This window comes from Panicum hallii, chromosome 7 (assembly GCF_002211085.1).
Source record: "Panicum hallii strain FIL2 chromosome 7, PHallii_v3.1, whole genome shotgun sequence".
NCBI lineage: Eukaryota > Viridiplantae > Streptophyta > Magnoliopsida > Poales > Poaceae > Panicum > Panicum hallii.
The window spans coordinates 46,782,260-46,799,715 of NC_038048.1; the positions used below are offsets into that span (position 1 = coordinate 46,782,260).

Consider the following 17,456-nt stretch of genomic DNA (forward strand, 5'->3'; position numbering starts at 1 on the left):
AGTACGTTCCAAGTTCCGTACGGGTACGTGACGTGTCCACAACATAACTACTTTCCACTGTCACGTTCCGACCACAACTCAACGGCCGGACCCATGAAACCTCGGGCCGCCGGCCTCCCCAGCACATCCAATCCAACACAAAAGTCGTGCACGAACGCACGTGCAACCTCTCTAGTGAACGCGTCGACTCGACACGAGCCTTTGCATCGCCGGCGGAACGTGATACCATGGCAGGCGTCGCCCGCTGCCTCGTCGCGGTCGCGCTGGCCTTCCTGGTCCTCTTCGCCTCACCGGCGGCGTCGCGCGGCATGGCGCGGACGGAGGCGCAGGCGCGCGCGGCGTACGACCTCTGGCTGGCGCGGCACGGCAAGGCGTACAGCGCGCTGGGCGAGCACGACCGCCGGTTCCGGGCGTTCTGGGACTGTTGAGATTGAATGTAAACAACAAAGATTTGGGAACAACTCAATTATTTCATTGATCTTTGATAGTATTTATACAGGGAGAATCGAAGAGATGCGTCCATACGTCGGAGGGACGCATCCGTACACCAACGGACACACCCGTTGGGTTTACATGATTAACTGCTAATCAGTTATTAATCTAATCTAATGGCTAGGATTAGCCTTAACCAATGGATGAGATTATCTCTAATCTTCTGATTTTTAACACTCCCCCTTAATCGAATCTTCTTGAGATCAATGTAGTTGTAAGTTTGGATTCCTCTAAAAACCCTGTGGGAAAAATATGAGGAATATGTATATTTGTGTGATTTAAACAAATCACTATGTCTTTGGTATCCCATTGAAAAACCCCTGTAGGGAAAAGTATCGGAGATACGACATATAGATAACTCCCCAAAAAGAATTTTTCAGGAAAAATATGAAGTGTATTAGGTAATGATATGTCGCTAAAACTTCTTTAAAAACCCAGTGGGAAAACTAGGAGAAAATACGACGACATATTATTGGTATTGTCTCTAGAATAACTTCACATGAAAAACCTTTTTCAGGAAAAACATGATAAGTTGTGAGGACAATGTGTGTCTTTAATATTTCCTACAAAAACCCCGGTGGGGAAAATAGAAAATATGACACATGCTTATATTAATATTACCTCGTTAAAAACTTTAACAAGAAACCTTATAAGTAAAACTTATTAAAGAAAAGAGTATAATATAATGCAGGTATAGGTTAGCATTTAGGGTATGTCTCCCCTGATTCTTGCAAATTGCAAAGACGTCGCATACCAATATCATGTACAAATTTTTGAAACATAGAGGTTGGTAAGGACTTAGTAAAGAGGTCAGCGAGATTATCACATGACTTAATTTGCAAGATGTCTATTTCCCCATTTTCTTGCAATTCATGGGGGTAAAACAGTTTAGGAGCAATGTGCTTGGTTATATTGCTCTTTATGTAACCTGTTTGCATCTGTGTAACACAAGCAGAATTATCTTCATAGATAATTGTAGGTGATTCGATTGAACCAATACCACATGACTGTTGTATGTGGTTAATCACTCTGCGAAGCCATACACATTCACGTGATGCCTCATATAGTGCAATGATTTCAGAGTGGTTAGTAGAGGTTGCTGTTAAAGTTTGTTTAGAAGACTTCCATGAAATAGCAGTACCTCCATGTAGGAATACAAATCCTGTTTGGGATTTACCATTATGGGGATCAGATAGATAACCAGCATCTGTATATCCAATCATACTGGGATCAGGATTTTTCTTATAGAATAAGCCTAGATCCTTTGTGCCATTAAGATATCTGAAGATATTCTTTACTCCCGTCCAATGACGTTGAGTAGGCTTAGCACTATGTCTAGCTAATAAATTCACTGCAAATGCAATATCAGGCCTGGTGTTATTTGCAAGATACATAAGTGCTCCAATGGCGCTGAGATATGGAACCTCGGGTTCCAGTATCTTTTCACCCTCATCTTGTGGTCTAAATTGGTCTTTCTCCATTTCTAGAGAACGAACAACCATCGGGGTTTTAGTTGGATACGATTTATCCATATTGAATTTCTCCAATATTTTCTGAATATAAGCTGATTGATGCACTAGTATTCCTGAGGGAAGGTGCTCAAGTTGTAAACCTAAGCAATATTTGGTCTTACCCAAATCCTTCATCTCAAATTCCGTCGTGAGGTGATTGCGTGCTTCCTCTATATCCTTTGGGTTGCCGATAATATTCAAATCATCAACGTATACGGATATGATGCAGAATCCCGTTGGAGATTTCTTAGTGAAAACACATGGGCAATCATCATTATTTGTGTATCCCTTCTTAAGAAGAAACTCATTCAGTCGGTTGTACCACATTCGTCCCGACTGCTTTAAGCCATATAATGACTTTTTAAGCTTTACACAATACATGTTGCGATTTGCATTTGGATTCGGAATTTGGATTCCATCGGGAACCTTCATATATATGTCCGAATCAAGTGACCCATAAAGATATGCTGTCACTACATCCATCAACTGCATAGATAGATGATTTTGAACTGCCAATGATATCAAGTATCGGAAAGTAATTCCACTCATTACTGGAGAATAGGTTTCATTGTAATCAATGCCGGGTCTTTGCGTGAACCCTTGTGCTACTAGTCTCGCTTTATATCTCACTACCTCATTGTTTTCGTTCCGTTTTCGGACAAAAACCCATTTGAATCCCACAGGAAAGACTTTGGGAGGTGTAGGTATTGCAGATGTGAATACCTCTCTTTTAGTGAGCGAGGCTATTTCAGCTTGGATTGCTTCTTTCCATTGAGTCCAGTCCGAGCGCTTTTTGCACTCTGCCATGGTCTTGGGATCTGGATCGTTTAGGAAGATTTCTGCAATTGCTGCGGAAAAGTATATGTCGACAATAGAAGTCTTACGATCGTATGATTCTCTAGAATCAATATAATTGATGGAAATTTCGTTCACCCCTTGGTTTGACTCGTCATTTCCTAAGACTGTGGAGTCAGGGTGTTCCGATGTCCCAGGATCAGTATTTGGGTGCACCATTGATCCGGGTTGTGGATTTGGTCCTAGTATGGGATTTGTATCCACTTTTGGGCGTCTACCAACTTTAGGTTGGTTTGGATTTACTGATTTTGCAGATTTAGTTCGCGGAATCCTCTGACGCTTCGTTTGAGCATTATCCTGAGCAGCCATACTTCTCCCCTTCTTCTTTGGAAGCGGGAGGAGTTGAATAGTTTTGTTTGGTACCTCTATTCTTTCAGGTGCATTCCGTGCAGGATAAGAGGACTTTGTGACACCCTTATAATCAGTAAATGCTTCTGGCAGATTATTTGCAATATGTTGCAAATTTATAATTTTCTGAACTTGTTGTTCAGTTTCTTGAGTACGTGGATCTGAGAAGGAAATGCCTTGGGCATCCCAATTGATTTCCTGGCATTCACTTTGGTACTTATAATCTCCCCCTAATGCCGGGAAATGGTCCTCATTGAATATACAATCAGCATACCGGGCCGTGAATAGGTCCCCTGTAAGGGGCTCAAGATATTTAATAATCGACGGTGATTGATATCCCACATAGATCCCCAATTTCCTGTGTGGGCCCATAGCGGTACGCTTAGGTAGTGAGATCGGTACATACACTGTACAACCGAATTTTCGCAGATGGGAAATATTTGGTATATTCCCACGTACTAATTGCATAGGAGAGACAACGTGATATGCAGTTGGTCGCAATTGAATTAAGTCTGCAGCGTGTAAGACTGCATGACCCCAACATGAAGTTGGTAAGTTGCAATTTTGTAATAAGGGTCTTGCAATGAGTTTAATTCTCTTAATAAGAGATTCTGCTAAACCATTTTGTGTATGGACATATGGGACAGAGTGCTGAACTTGAATTCCTAAAGCCATACAATAATCGTTGAAAGCCTTTGAGGAAAATTCAGCAGCATTGTCCATTCGAATTGATTGTATTTGATGTTCAGGATTTTGTGCTCTAAGTCTAATAACTTGAGTAATGATCTTTGCAAAAGCATGGTTACGTGTGGATAAAAGACACACATGAGACCATCTAGTAGATGCATCTATTAGAACCATGAAGTACCTGAAAGGTCCAGAAGTAGGTTGTATGGGGCCACATATGTCGCCTTGAATACGTTCAAGGAATTTGAGTGGCTCATTTTGAATTTTAACGTATGAAGGACGTAAAATTAATTTCCCTGTAGCACATGAAGTGCACATAAAATCTGATGATTTGGGAAATTTAGCAGTATTTAACTCATGACCATTTGAATTGCTGATAATTTTTCTCATCATCCCTACACCGGGATGACCAAGGCGGTCATGCCAAGTTTTGAATGTGTCAACATTCTGAAAAATTACTTTGTATGCAACATGTGGTACGGGTTTAATGTATGTGTAGTACAATCCAGACGGAAAAGAAGGAATTTGTTCAACAGTTTGTTTGCCATATCCGTTATCTTTAGTAATGAGGAGGAATTCCTCATTATTGTCATCACCAGTTTCAATATGAAAACCATTTTGACGGATATCTCTATAACTTAGTAGCGTACGCTTTGAATCGGGATACAAAAGTGCATCCTCAATTGTAATATGGGTACCCATAGGGAGTACAATAGTGGCACGACCAGTGCCAACTATCGTTGCATCGCGTCCAGCGATTGTCAAAACGTTTCCTTGTTTCTTTGTAAGAGTTTGGAAATATTTTGTTTCCCTAAGTATAGAATTTGTGGTTCCACTATCCACAAGGCATAATTCCTCGTCCATCAGATTGACTCCCGTAGAATATCTATATATAGATGAAGAATTTAATATGAAATCCTTTGATGATATATAGAATACACACCTTTATTGAATATCAAATGTATACAATACATTTATTTTATATCCAACCTATGAAAGTGATGACCTTATTTATTTACAACACTTTGAGATATAAGTTGTGCTAAATATTACTATTACTAGTAAATAGGACATCAAGGCTTTGGGATCTTTTGGAGATTGGAAGCCTATTCAAGGTCTCCAAATATGTCGTTGGAAGCGTATTCCACGATCATATTCTCTGTAGCAAGATCCTCGCTTCCGGTAATGGGGTTGCTGCTTGGTTCCTTTGGAACTTTTTGCGAACAACTAGTTTCTTCCTTGGTGGTGTCAGGTCGATAGTTGAAGTGGGCTTCATACTTCTGTCCTTGAGTAGCACGTCCACGACCCACGGACTTTAAGTAAAGATCAACAAGATGACTCGGGGTACGACATTTCTTTGTAATATGGCTGTAACAGCCGCACTTTTGGCACACAGGTTTGTCATACCTGTGTTTGGAAATGTTCTTACCCTTGTTGGAAATTCGATTCTGGAATTTCTTGTTGTTTCTGCGGTTTTTCTTACCTTTCTTGGAATTTTCTTGATGATGGTTCTTAGAAGATCCATTATTAGATTTGGGTTTATTCTTTGAATAAGCATGTACTTCAGGCAATGGAGCTGACCCAACAGGGCGTTGCTGATTATTCCAAACCATAAGTTCGGAATGTTTTTCGGCCTCAAGTAATGTATGTATAAGATCAGAATAAACCTGAAAATTCCTTTCACGGTATTGTTGTTGAAGAATCCTTTCAGAGGGAAGCATAGTGGATAGAGTTTTTTCTATCTTATCCGCATCTGAAGGTTCTTTCTCACAGAATTGCAACTTTGAGCAAATCCGATGAACAGCATGATTATAATCACTTACAGTTTTAAAATCCTGTAAGCGAAGTTGGGTCCACTCATAATTTGCCGCAGGCAATAAGAGTGCCTTTTGTTGTTCATAGCGTTGCTTAAGAGATTTCCATAGATTTCGTGGATTTTCTTCCAATAAATATTCAGCCTTAAGATCAGGATGAATATGGCTCCTAATGATATATAGTGCCGAGTATACATGTTGATCATCAAGTGGTGCAACACCCTCTTGGAGTGGTAACACTGCTTGATAAAGTCCTCGGGATGCGAGACTAACTTTTATGTCCACAGCCCATGTTGGATAGTTGTGACCGTCTAGAGCTAGTAATTCAAACTCTTTGACAGCCATTGATCCTACATGAGTCAAACCATCGAAAACATTTTAAGTTATTAAAATGTTGTGGTGTGTTGTAAGTTTGGGATGTATGATAAAAACAAGATGTTTATGGTGTAAAATCTCACATGCATAATAAGAGAAAGGGAGGTAGTCACCATAAAGGCGTAGACCTCAAAATGGACATAGTCTTTTGTTTAACAGTAAATGCCAAATTATTTATGTGAATTGTATCAACACGTTTAAGGTAGTCATCAGAGAGTGATGTAGACCTTAGCTAATTTGCAAACGAATTGGGTACGCACTTTGAGGATAATCACTAAGTGTTTACTTAGTGTAGATCCCACAGTAGCAATTATAGTGCTACCTTGTGTATGGCCAATAGGAATGCAAATTAATGGTAGTCATTTTTGAGAAAAATGTAGACCAAATGTTCTAAGTGTTAATGTTGGGTACGCACTTTGAGGATTGGCACTAAGTATTTACTTAGTGTAAATCCTGCAGTAGCAATTGTGGTGCTACCTTGTGGAGTGGCCAACAAAACAATTATAGAACATACATGTTATACAATTGATTAATGAGAAAATACACATAACTTGTTGCATCCATTATGTAAGCGCGTATTGCTTTGAAAGTGGAAAGGCGTAAAATGATCGATTGCAAAAGAAATAAATATGCAAGATCATGGTCGCTAGAGATATTATCTATTGGATTTGCCATTCATACCGGGACAAATACTTTGAATAATATCACAAATGGATATTTTACAATGATAAAATATCATAGGTACAAATATATTTAAAGTCAGCGACTAAACATAGGATTAATATTTTATAGCACATAATTACTAGAGACTAATAGAGTCTTATGCGAATTATTGCTGAAAATAAATCAACTAAATGATAAAGGTAACAGGCCAGCCATCCATAGGGATTGGAAATGAGTCCATGTTCATTAGCTAGGCCCATCAGTTGTGCACAGTACGAATCAGCAGGAAGGGGGGGGTCCGAGCGTGGGCCATTTGGGCCTTCTTCGCGGCCTATTTGAGGTGTCGCCGGCAGGCAGTAGGGTTCTAACCCTACTTCACGCTGCTGAGCACCAGAAATGGCCGCCGCCTCTTGACCCTCCCGCCGCCGTTCATCTCTGCGCTCGCCTGCATCAGTTGGAGGAGGACTCCCCCTCATCGGGAGAGTAGAAGCCGCTGCTGTAGGCTCCCATGTTCAGCACCTCCGTGGTTGGAAGGTTGAGGGCCGCCGGGTTCCAGGATCCCCTGTGGATGCCGGGGCGTCGGTCCACCGCTGCCACGCTGCGGCCAAGGAGGCGCTGGAGTGTCGCGGTGCCTTCCTCTGGGGGGGCCTGCGCCTCCATTCGTGCGACAGCCGTCGCGCGTGTACCAGGTGGAGGCGCCAAGGGGCCGATGCCCGGAACGGCCACCACCTCGGCGTCCTCAGGCTTCACTGGTTGAGGAAGAGGCAGCGACATCGCCGGCGGATGAGCCGAGGGACCGGCTCTGTCGAGGAAGGAGTACGGGAAGATACCCGTACTCGCCGCAGTGGTGAATGGTTCGCGGATGTCAAGGCCAGGTACCACATCCTCCTTTTCTTCTTCCTCTACGGCGTAGAGTGCGGGAGCGGCCTGGGTGGCAAGGAGCCACGGATCGAGCGTGTGTGGGATCTGTGTGTATTCCTTGCAGGAGTCACACCAGAAGCGCGGTGGTGGCGGAGGCAGTGCCGGCGACATCGGCTCCATGGGGACGGCAACGATTTCATCAACGGGCGGTGCCGGTGCTTCGACAATTGGGGGCGCCGGGGCTTGGACCGCTCGGGCCCCAACATTGCTTGGGCCAGCACCGTTTACGCCTCGGCGAGGAGACGGGGGCTGGCTCTGCAGATGTGGTGCGAGCGGAGAAGCTTGGCGGCCGCGACGAACTGGGCTCTGGCGGCGTCCTCGACGAGCATCCGTTCGGAGATTGCGAACAGCAGATGTAAAGATGCGGCCGAATCCCCTTCCATTTGCGGTGCTGCGGCGAACATGAGGCCCAAGGCGCTCGAAGACGCTGCGGCGCTGTCCATGGTGACGGATGGGGGCATGGCGCATTCCTCTGACGCGGCGAAGGGCGAAGAACAGGGGACGAACAACATGCGAAGGGAGGGTGATGTTGATTCGCTTCATGATTCTTACCGTGGGGTTCAGAGGGCGTTGTTCTTGCGTCTTGTTCAGTAGAGCACAGTGCTGATAACGTGTTGAGATTGAATGTAAACGAACAAAGATTTGGGAACAACTCAATTATTTCATTGATCTTTGATAGTATTTATACAGGGAGAATCGAAGAGATGCGTCCATACGTCGGAGGGACGCATCCGTACACCAACGGACACACCCGTTGGGTTTACATGATTAACTGCTAATCAGTTATTAATCTAATCTAATGGCTAGGATTAGCCTTAACCAATGGATGAGATTATCTCTAATCTTCTGATTTTTAACAGGGACAACCTCCGCTTCGTCGACGCGCACAACGCCCGCGCCGGTGCGCGCGGCTACCGCCTCGGGTTGAACCGCTTCGCCGACCTGACCCACGACGAGTTCCGCGCCGCCTACCTCGGCGGCGCCGGCGTCGTGCGCGGGGGGCGCAACGCCGCCGGGGAGAGGTACCGCTACGACGGCGTCGAGGCCCTGCCGGAGTTCGTCGACTGGAGGCAGAAGGGCGCCGTCGCTCCCATCAAGAACCAAGGCCAATGCGGTAAGAACTAAGAAATCACCGCATCACATTGCTTGCAGAATGACTTGATGCATGGTTACTGATCGATCGGTGACGCTTTTGCTTGGTGTACATGGTGACCAGGTAGCTGCTGGGCGTTCTCGGCGGTGGGCGCGGTGGAAGGGATCAACAAGATCGTCACCGGCGAGCTCGTGACGCTGTCGGAGCAGGAGCTGGTGGACTGCTCCAAGAACGGGCAGAACAGCGGGTGCAACGGCGGGATGATGGACGACGCGTTCGCCTTCATCGCCAGGAACGGCGGCATCGACACCGACGAGGACTACCCCTACACCGCTCGGGACGGCAAGTGCGACCTCGTCAAGAAGGCCCGCAGGGCCGTCTCCATCGACGGCTTCGAGGACGTCCCCCGGAACGACGAGAAGTCGCTGCAGAAGGCCGTCGCGCACCAGCCCGTCACCGTCGCCATCGAAGCCGGCGGCCGCGAGTTCCAGCTCTACGAGTCGGCAAGTTTTGCAGGCACCTCGGCCGTCTCGTCTTGTTCTTTCAAACACTGACGGCCACGCACTGCGCGCCTCTGCAGGGCGTGTTCACCGGCCGGTGCGGCACGTCGCTGGACCACGGCGTGGTGGCGGTGGGCTACGGCACGGAGGACGGCGAGGACTACTGGCTGGTGCGCAACTCGTGGGGCGCCGACTGGGGCGAGGCCGGCTACATCCGGATGGCGCGCAACGTGAGCTCGCGCGCCGGCAAGTGCGGCATCGCCATGGAGGCGTCGTACCCCGTCAAGACCGGGCCCAACCCCGGCCCGTCCCCCGCGGCGCCGCCGGTCCCCTGCGACCGGTACAGCTCCTGCCCGGCGGGGAGCACCTGCTGCTGCACCTACGGCGTCCGGAGCATGTGCCTCGCCTGGGGCTGCTGCCCCGCCGAGGGCGCCACCTGCTGCAGGGACCGCGCCACCTGCTGCCCGGCCGACCACCCCGTCTGCAACGCCAAGACCCGCACCTGCGCTAGGAGCAGGAGCAGCCAGGACACCGTGGAGGCGCTGCTCCGCTTCCCAGCGAAGCGGCAGCGGGGATCGCTGATCGCCGAGGAGCTAGTTGATTCGGTTTTTTCGATTTGATTCAGGGATCGCTTAAATAGTTAAATGCTAGTGAAAAATTAGTCTAGGATTTATTGTACCTAAGCAAGTTCGCTACAGTATTTTTTTTCCCTCCTTAAGACCACTACGTTACAATATTTTTGACATGTGTGGATGTGAGTAGACTGCAATAGCGCTTGATGCTGGTTCGCCGAAAGAACGCGTATCCGATCCGTCGCCGTCTTTTCCAGTTTCCTTCCTACTCCCTCCGTTCCGGCGGATGGGTCTTGCCGGAGTTCGCACGGGTGAGCGCGCTCAGCGCGAGCTCGTTCGTCGGTGCCACTGCCACCACAGGCGCTGGCCGCGGCGCCGCGCGCGGCAGCTGTACGCTCTCGCCTTGCGGCTTGGCTTTGAGTTCAATGTCTCCCTGATGAACGCGTTCCTCGCTGCAGTTGTTCGATGATGCTTGTGTCCGGGACATGGTCTCTAGGAACACGCTGCTTGTGGGGTTCGCGCGCCATTGGTGCGTGCAGGGGTGGATTCTACGGAGAAAGATGGTCAAGGAAGCTGTTGCCGCCGCAGGTTCTGGCTCGGCTCAGCACCGTTGATGCAAGTTCATGCTCAGCTCGTCAAGAGTTCGCAAGTTGATGGCACCAAAGGATTCACTGCAAAGTTTTCTTCAAAGAAGGTTTCACTGCAAAGATGTGTCATGCGTAAGTGTGATTGTTGATCTCTACTACTTTTAAAAGTAAGCAATGGTTCTTTGATCCATTTATTGGAATTCTAATCAACAAATTAATTGGAATCCAGATAAATTAATCGGAATCATAATCGGAACACGGACAATTAATGTCTCGCACGGTCGTAACACGGTCAGTACATGAAGTGAAAGAGTATAAAATTTGTGGTCTCACGTAGATTCCGTGCTAGTAATTTTAAAAGAAATATTATATCAGGTTCAAATTTAGAGACCGTTCCATATTTTTTTATAAAAAATTTAGTGCAGCGTTGTTGTCGGCAAGTCGTGGTGAGACGATTTTAGTTTTACACGCATCACATTTGTGGACGCCTAGATCGGTAACATCCAGTTTGCCACGACACAACGGGTCGCCGCGGGGCGCACAAGGACACACACGAGACGAGGGACCTGCACAAATCGCTCGCCTGCTAGTGGCGCCCACCCTGTCGCTACCGAACCACATGGCCGCGGCGGCGTGGCCCGGCGCCGCCGCCGCCTGCGCCTCATCCTCCAACTCCCTGCTGCCCTCGCGCTCCCGTCCCCACGCGCCTTCGCCGGCGAGCTTCATGCGGCGGCGGCTCGTCCCCGGCGTCGCCAACCCGGCCATGGCGGCGCTGGCGGCCGCGGCGCCGCCGGCGGTGCTGCAGGACGGGGCGGCCACGCTGTTCACCACCGCCGGCGCCTACGCCCTCGTGCGCACCTTCGACGTGCTCACCGAGCGGCGGCTCGTCGAGAAGGTCTCGTCCCTCACTATTCTCCCAGTATTTCTTCTTGTCTCGAACAAAGTTCTAGCTCAATCTGTCGTGCTCTGCTTGGAGAGGAATCGTGGTTTTGTGTGGAGATGTGTTGTCATTTCATATCCTATATATTAGTAGTACTAGTCTACCAGACAAGAGATGATCACATCATTCCTGATCAGTGCTTTAGGGCCAGTTTGGTTACTCGGCACTAAATAGTCCCGTCACATTGCACGTTTCGACACCAATTACATGTATTAAATATAGTCTAATTAAAAAACAATTGCATAAATGGAGGTTAGTTCGCGAGATGAATCTATTATGCCTAAGTAGTATGTTGTGCTACTGTAAATATGCGCTAATGATGGATTAATTAGGTTTAATAGATTCGTATCGTGAATTAGTCCCCATTTATGCAATTAGTTTTATAGTTAGCTCATGTTTAATCACTCTATTTGGCATCCAAACATCCGATGTGACCCGGATTAAAAAATTAGATTAATCTAACGGTTTCTTTGCAGAATTCAGAATCCATAATAGAAAGTGGGGTTGTGATTTTGATTAGTCGAAGGAACATACATGCCATCAGTTATTAGTGCTTTTTCTTGTTCGCCTCTGATTCATGTCATGAATAAAGGCAGAGTTTGAGCAGGAAAATTGTGCACGTGCTATCCGGCATTCTGTTCATGTCATCCTGGCCACTCTTCAGGTATTCCCTCTCACTGCATCAAAGCCCTCGTATTGTTCACAGCTACCACTTTGGGCATGACATAGCTTAGAAAACGTGCTATGTCTGCAGTAATTCGACAGAAGCACGATATTTCGCTGCCGTTGTTCCATTCTTGAACTCCTTGAGGCTTCTGACTTACGGACTATGCCTTTACACCGATGAGGCTCTTGTAAAATCAGTGACACGTGAAGGAAAACCAGAGTAAATCCTATCGACTGAGATGTCATTCGACCCTTTAGCATGCTGCTCTGACAAGAACTTTGCTTTACAGGGAATTGCTGAGAGGTCCTCTCTATTATGTCTTGGTGCTACTCTTCAGTGTTTTAGTCTTCTGGCGCGAGTCCCCAATCGGGATTGTTTCCTTGTCGATGATGAGTGGTGGTGATGGTATTTTGCATAATCTAGCATCATTGAGTTCTTTTGTAGAACATCATTGCACTTGGTTGATTCTGCTAAGTATTTACATCTGCTTGGTCCTTAACTTGGCAGGTTTTGCTGACATTGTCGGGAGAAGGTATGGCTCAGTGAAGCTGCCATTCAATCAGAAGAAGAGCTGGGTGGGGAGCATCTCAATGTTCATTTCTGGTTTCCTGCTATCCGCAATGTAGGTCTTCCCCTCAAATGCTTTGCTGATTCTTGTTATATGTCTTGAGCTGTTAAATGACATGTCGATCTGTTCTATTGCAGAATGTTGTTCTACTTCTCCAGCCTTGGTTACATTCATGTTAGCTGGGAGGAGGCATTTGGTAAGCTGGCTCTTGTTGCGTTGGCAGCAACCTTGGTGGAGTCTATTCCTGCGACTGATGTTGTAGATGATAATATATCTGTTCCTTTGGCCACCATGTTGGTAGCTTTACTCTTGTTTGGCTCCAACACACAATGATTAATCCATAATACTAAATACATTATTGAGTTCCCCTGCAGTGCCTCCACATTTTCCACCTTCTCCTTTCATCTTTTAAGCACCATTAAACCGTATGTAAACACCCGTGCACCACTGTTGTTCTTCAGTGATGAGTTGTTCTTGTGTTTGCTATTTCCCATGTTGTCTAGTACTTGTCGAGATGGCCAAACATCTCCCTTTTATTATGGTGGCTCCCTGCCTTGGCTTTCTGGTGGAGAAATATGATTAGCTGGTTGGAAGCAAATCTCTCACTCTCACGTATTCAGTGATGTGCTGGCTTACCTGATGGCGTGCTCCATGCATTGTCCTCCTACACATCCTGCCTTGCTGTGTGATTGGGTGCCCTCTCTCTTTTCAATCTCTGATTTCTTGGAGAGGAACGGGGATCCTGTGTTGGCTGGCTGTATTATCCTATACGGGTAGTTTGTCCGATGGAGAAATTAAGATAATCCTGCACGGCTGGTTTGTCCTCGAGAGATATTAAAGTTGTGATCAGCTGGTTCATAACGTACTTGCATCCCAGTGCATGGTAACAGGGTTGGGTATAGGAGACTTTGACAGCATTTACCCTTTGTTCTTCAAGCATCTTAGACCTTATGAACCCAATTATCTCTTCATTTGGACAACGCAGCAAATATTTGTCAAGTAACTACATTCTGTATCAATTTTTACTGCACTATAAACAAAGAAATTCCATTCAAATGGGCAATTTCATGTATGACTTGTCATTACTGAATGCGCAAACCCACTCCAATAACATATGTAACGATGTGCAAAAGCACCTCTGAACAACTACTGAAAATTTTGGTTAAAAGACATCCACCTACTGTTACATGCTCATATTTGCAACTACCAATAAGAACAAAAAAAGAATAAACTTGGAGTATCTGCTGATTCTCACAAGCCTTCACATGTGGTACCAGCAGCTAAGATAAGTTCATGTACAATGACACCGGAGCGGGATTGATGTGCCGTCAGGTTTTCGCTTCTCCCGGATGATTGCCTCCTGAATCATTGGCAGTTTCTGATGAATCTTCTTCCATATATAATTCACAGCACCATCTGGGCCTCTGCTACTGGAGTAACTAGTGTTATACTCGAAGGTAGGTTGGACACGAGCCAGGTTTCTTCGGAACTTGTCCTTCTGCTGCTTGGAAATATTCCTCAAGTAGTTTGTTAGCCATTTTGGTTTCATTGCATTACTAACTGACACAAAAACGGAGAATTCTGTGTAATCTATCATCCCTTCAAAAGGGAGCTCAACCTCATCGCTAACAATGACTGGTATGCAAAGACTGGCAATAGCGTCAAAGAGGCGACATGAAGTTGGGGTGTCACCAGCTGGGTGCAAGCAAAATTCCGATGCCCGCATCCCTTTTATTGATTGATCACGTCCAGTGGCATTAGGAAAGCCTTCTTCCATGACAATATCAGGCTCATTACTGAGCAAATCCCATAGTTTCTCTCGCACTAAACCACCCTGAAAGGAGGAAAAACATATGTTAAAAAGCATAAAGTCAACGCCGAAGTCCAGATATCAAAATCACAATGTATAATGCATCCGAATCTGACTGCTCAATCATGTATTGTCAGTTTCATCAGAACAACTGATAATTAGTTAACACAAATATCCTGAAACAATTATATGTGAAAACCAATTGGACATAAAAAATGCCATCAAGTTATACTAATGTACACCGCAGAAAGTTGAAAGTTTTCACAATCAACAAGATAGAATATCCTAGTAGCATGCAGTGGAGAAAGGAGCATACGTAGGCTAACTTTTAAAGATTCCTTTATGACATAGCAATAGCATACTATATGATCATTAAGATCAGGTACTGTTGAAAGCATATTGCTCAAATGATAAAGCGAACAAAAGCCTTGAAGAAAATTTATAAGTAAAATGCATCAAGCACCATATGTTTACTCTTCACACTTTAAGTAGCTCAACGTCAGATATTTGAAAGCTAATAAGAAATAAAAACGGTGCAAGACATGTTTTTCACAATATGGAAATAGAAACAAATATTCCTACATGTACAGATTCTACCATTTTTTATATGACTTGCTATGAAATGCTTATGAATAGTTTCGTAAAGTTCGGAATCCAGATTGCTGATAAAAGGATACCAAACAGGTAGCATGTCCTAAGTGCTGAATAGTGTGGTGAAATGTACAAACCCGATGCCTATGCTTTGCTCCCTTGAAGTATAGAAGGGTGGGGCGATCTTTATTCTCTGATAAGAGCAGTGTCGGAAGTAAATGTGTGTAAGGCACAATAACATCCTTAAGTAATGACACTTGAGTGTGGTGTATCATATGAGACGAGTTTCTGCTTGTAATCTTGGAATCAAGTTTGAACCAGCCTCCAAAATCAACCACCAAAAGAATTGCTGGAGCAATCTCAGTCCGGACGTGCCACATAGCCACAGGGTCTGTCAAAGAATGCTTCAGTATTTAACATAACCTGAGCATGCAAAAGAAAAATAAGCTGGTACGCAGATCAATCTTCAGCAAGACATAAACATTACACATCATAGTCAGTCTGAATATTGCAGGAAAAGCAACGGGCGTCACACTAGAGCATGGTAACAGTTGCATTAACACAACTGTTAAGAGTTTAATGTACACCCAGTCTTAGGCATTGGAACTTCTAAACACAATATGAACTATCAGTGTCTTGAATAAGAACAAATGTCATGGTGAACTAAATTGTAGCGTGTGTTGGTGTGTTGCAAGGAATTTGCCATGACGGCACTGAGTTTGAGCAACCTGTGATGCTGAGAAAGCAGAAAGGATGATTTGAAACCTTAACCAGCTTGCGACTGTTGAGTCAAATAGCTAGCTCTTGTCAATTATATCCAGATTACCTGTCAGGACGAAGATGTGGTCGCGGCCGCCGGACCTCCGCCACGCGGGGTGGGCGGTGACGCGGTCGACGACCTCCTGCTGCCGCCGGTAGTCTTCGTTGCCGTCCTTCTTGCGGAACGCTCCCTTGGTTCCCCACCCGAGCTCCAACTCCGCGGACAGCGTCGCGAAGAAGGGCACGAACACGACATCGGCTTCCCTCCAGTCCGCGACGACCCTCACGGCGGCCGTCGCTGCCGTGTGGAGGGAGGCGAGGAGCCAGTACTCGGCGCTGTACTGCTTGATGAGGGGGCTCTCGGGGTAGGGCGGGTGGTTGTGCGGGGCCGGGTGGTCCGGGTCGGAGGAGGTCGGGATGCGGGAGTCGGCGGCGGGGAGGGACCAGTACCGGTCGAGGAGGCCGTAGTTGAGCGCACGGGGGAGGTCGGCGACGTAGACCCTGAGGCGGCGGTCGGGTTCGAGGGCTTGAAGCGAGCTGAGGATAGGCGGGGAAGTAGGACGGAAGAGGAAGAAGGAGAGGGAAAGGAGCAGGAGGAGGATGGAGCCGGCGAGGACGGCGAGCCGCTTCATGGCCGCAGCCGCCGGCCAGATCTTGGTGGCCGGAGGAGGCATATGCCCGCATCGTCACTTCACTTGCTGCTGAAAGCGCTTCGAAACACCGACACGGGCCTCCGTGGGCCTTCATTTCTACATCCTCCGCGTGGCCAGCGGCCCAATTGTCCTGCCCATCATCAATTGCCATGGAGGGCGGCGATCTGCTGCAGCAATTTGGCCCATCAGCCGTCAACAGTTTCTAAAAATTCAAAAAAAAAAACTTCAGCCGTGCGTGGTACCGTCAGCATCGAAGCCATCGATGCGTGCGTGGTAGCGCCGTGGCAGTGCCATCCTGCTCGGGCCGCTCAAGCCAGCAGCGCCGCCACCTGGCCGTAGCAAGCTCAAGCCACGTACAGCTGCGCGACATCCGTCGCCGCCGCTGCCGTCGTCTTCCCCGCAACGCCCCCGAGTATCGAGATTTTCGCTATTACGAGACTACAGCGAAGCGGCTTCACTGCAACGGGAACCCGAAATCGGGCTTCGGTAGCAGGGGACCGAGACAAGCATCGACTTACTCGTTTGGCACCGGAAGAGATTGACCCTGGTAAGTCTTTTTTCTCCCACACGATCAGATATTTCTACCCCTCCCTTCGTTCACCGTGGTGAGAGACGCTTGCAGGCTCGGTCGCTCGGTCACTCCCTCTCTCTCCCGCTGCGCCGCGCCATGGGAGAACCGCCGCCGCCTCCATTGCCGCCGGCCGGCGGTGACGGCGTTCCGGCGGGAGGGGATCTGCTCTCAGTAGCTCCACCTCGGTCGGTCCATCCCGCTGCGGCCTGGGAGATTCGGCGCCCCCCGCAGAACCGAGGATGCAAGATCCGGCGCCGCCCCCATTGCCGACGGCCGGCAGCGATGGCATTCCAACGGGCGGCTTCATCCCTCTGAACTTCGAGCTCTGGCAGGCATTGGCAGTGGTGCCACCGGACGGCGCCGCCCCCATTGTGGACCCAGTCCCACCTCACCCGCTGGACGGGAGCACACACCCGGCACCGCTGGTTCCCGTCGTCGTGGCAGCTGAGCCGCGACGAAGCGGGCGTTCATAGCAGCAG

The 17,456-nt window shown here is 47.4% G+C and overlaps 3 protein-coding genes across 4 annotated transcripts; 2 read left to right on the forward strand and 1 right to left on the reverse strand.

Annotated features, from left to right (window-relative positions):
* The first annotated feature begins 227 nt into the window (after positions 1-227).
* LOC112900907 (cysteine protease 1-like) lies at positions 228-10,445 on the forward strand. The gene is made up of 6 exons (XM_025969682.1): positions 228-412; positions 1,184-1,189; positions 8,527-8,780; positions 8,883-9,262; positions 9,340-9,864; positions 10,290-10,445. The coding sequence occupies exons 1-6, from the start codon at positions 228-230 to the stop codon at positions 10,443-10,445; spliced, it is 1,506 nt and encodes a 501-aa protein (XP_025825467.1).
* A 500-nt stretch (positions 10,446-10,945) lies between these two features.
* Positions 10,946-13,079, forward strand: LOC112899987 (probable phytol kinase, chloroplastic). Of its 2 annotated transcripts, none has more exons than XM_025968675.1 (6): positions 10,946-11,313; positions 11,951-12,022; positions 12,093-12,244; positions 12,315-12,430; positions 12,533-12,647; positions 12,731-13,079. In XM_025968675.1, exons 1-6 carry the CDS (start codon positions 11,038-11,040, stop codon positions 12,924-12,926), a joined length of 927 nt encoding a protein of 308 aa, XP_025824460.1. In that variant the 5' UTR covers positions 10,946-11,037; the 3' UTR covers positions 12,927-13,079. The 2 variants fall into 2 exon arrangements, with proteins under 2 accessions (XP_025824460.1, XP_025824461.1); XM_025968676.1 differs by having other exon boundaries at positions 10,948-11,313; positions 11,955-12,022; positions 12,113-12,244.
* Positions 13,080-13,638: 559 nt separating this feature from the next.
* On the reverse strand, positions 13,639-16,446 carry LOC112899986 (probable arabinosyltransferase ARAD1). The gene is made up of 3 exons (XM_025968674.1): positions 15,821-16,446; positions 15,132-15,385; positions 13,639-14,427 (listed from the first exon to the last, which is right to left on the reverse strand). The coding sequence occupies exons 1-3, from the start codon at positions 16,425-16,427 to the stop codon at positions 13,885-13,887; spliced, it is 1,404 nt and encodes a 467-aa protein (XP_025824459.1). The 5' UTR covers positions 16,428-16,446; the 3' UTR covers positions 13,639-13,884.
* Between the last annotated feature and the right edge of the window lie 1,010 nt (positions 16,447-17,456).

Excerpts from the sequence above, each read along its gene's own strand:
- LOC112900907 (XM_025969682.1), top strand. The coding sequence starts at position 228 with ATGGCAGGCGTCGCCCGCTGCCTCGTCGCGGTCGCGCTGGCCTTCCTG. Across the intron at positions 9,263-9,339 it reads AGTTCCAGCTCTACGAGTCG|GGCGTGTTCACCGGCCGGTG; the intron begins GCAAGTTTTGCA and ends GCGCCTCTGCAG. Across the intron at positions 9,865-10,289 it reads CCGAGGAGCTAGTTGATTCG|TTGTTCGATGATGCTTGTGT; the intron begins GTTTTTTCGATT and ends TCCTCGCTGCAG.
- LOC112899987 (XM_025968675.1), top strand. The coding sequence starts at position 11,038 with ATGGCCGCGGCGGCGTGGCCCGGCGCCGCCGCCGCCTGCGCCTCATCC. Across the intron at positions 11,314-11,950 it reads AGCGGCGGCTCGTCGAGAAG|GCAGAGTTTGAGCAGGAAAA; the intron begins GTCTCGTCCCTC and ends TCATGAATAAAG. Across the intron at positions 12,648-12,730 it reads GGTTTCCTGCTATCCGCAAT|AATGTTGTTCTACTTCTCCA; the intron begins GTAGGTCTTCCC and ends GTTCTATTGCAG.
- LOC112899986 (XM_025968674.1), bottom strand. The coding sequence starts at position 16,427 with ATGCCTCCTCCGGCCACCAAGATCTGGCCGGCGGCTGCGGCCATGAAG. Across the intron at positions 15,386-15,820 it reads CCACATCTTCGTCCTGACAG|ACCCTGTGGCTATGTGGCAC; the intron begins GTAATCTGGATA and ends ATTCTTTGACAG. Across the intron at positions 14,428-15,131 it reads GAGCAAAGCATAGGCATCGG|GGTGGTTTAGTGCGAGAGAA; the intron begins GTTTGTACATTT and ends TCCTCCTTTCAG.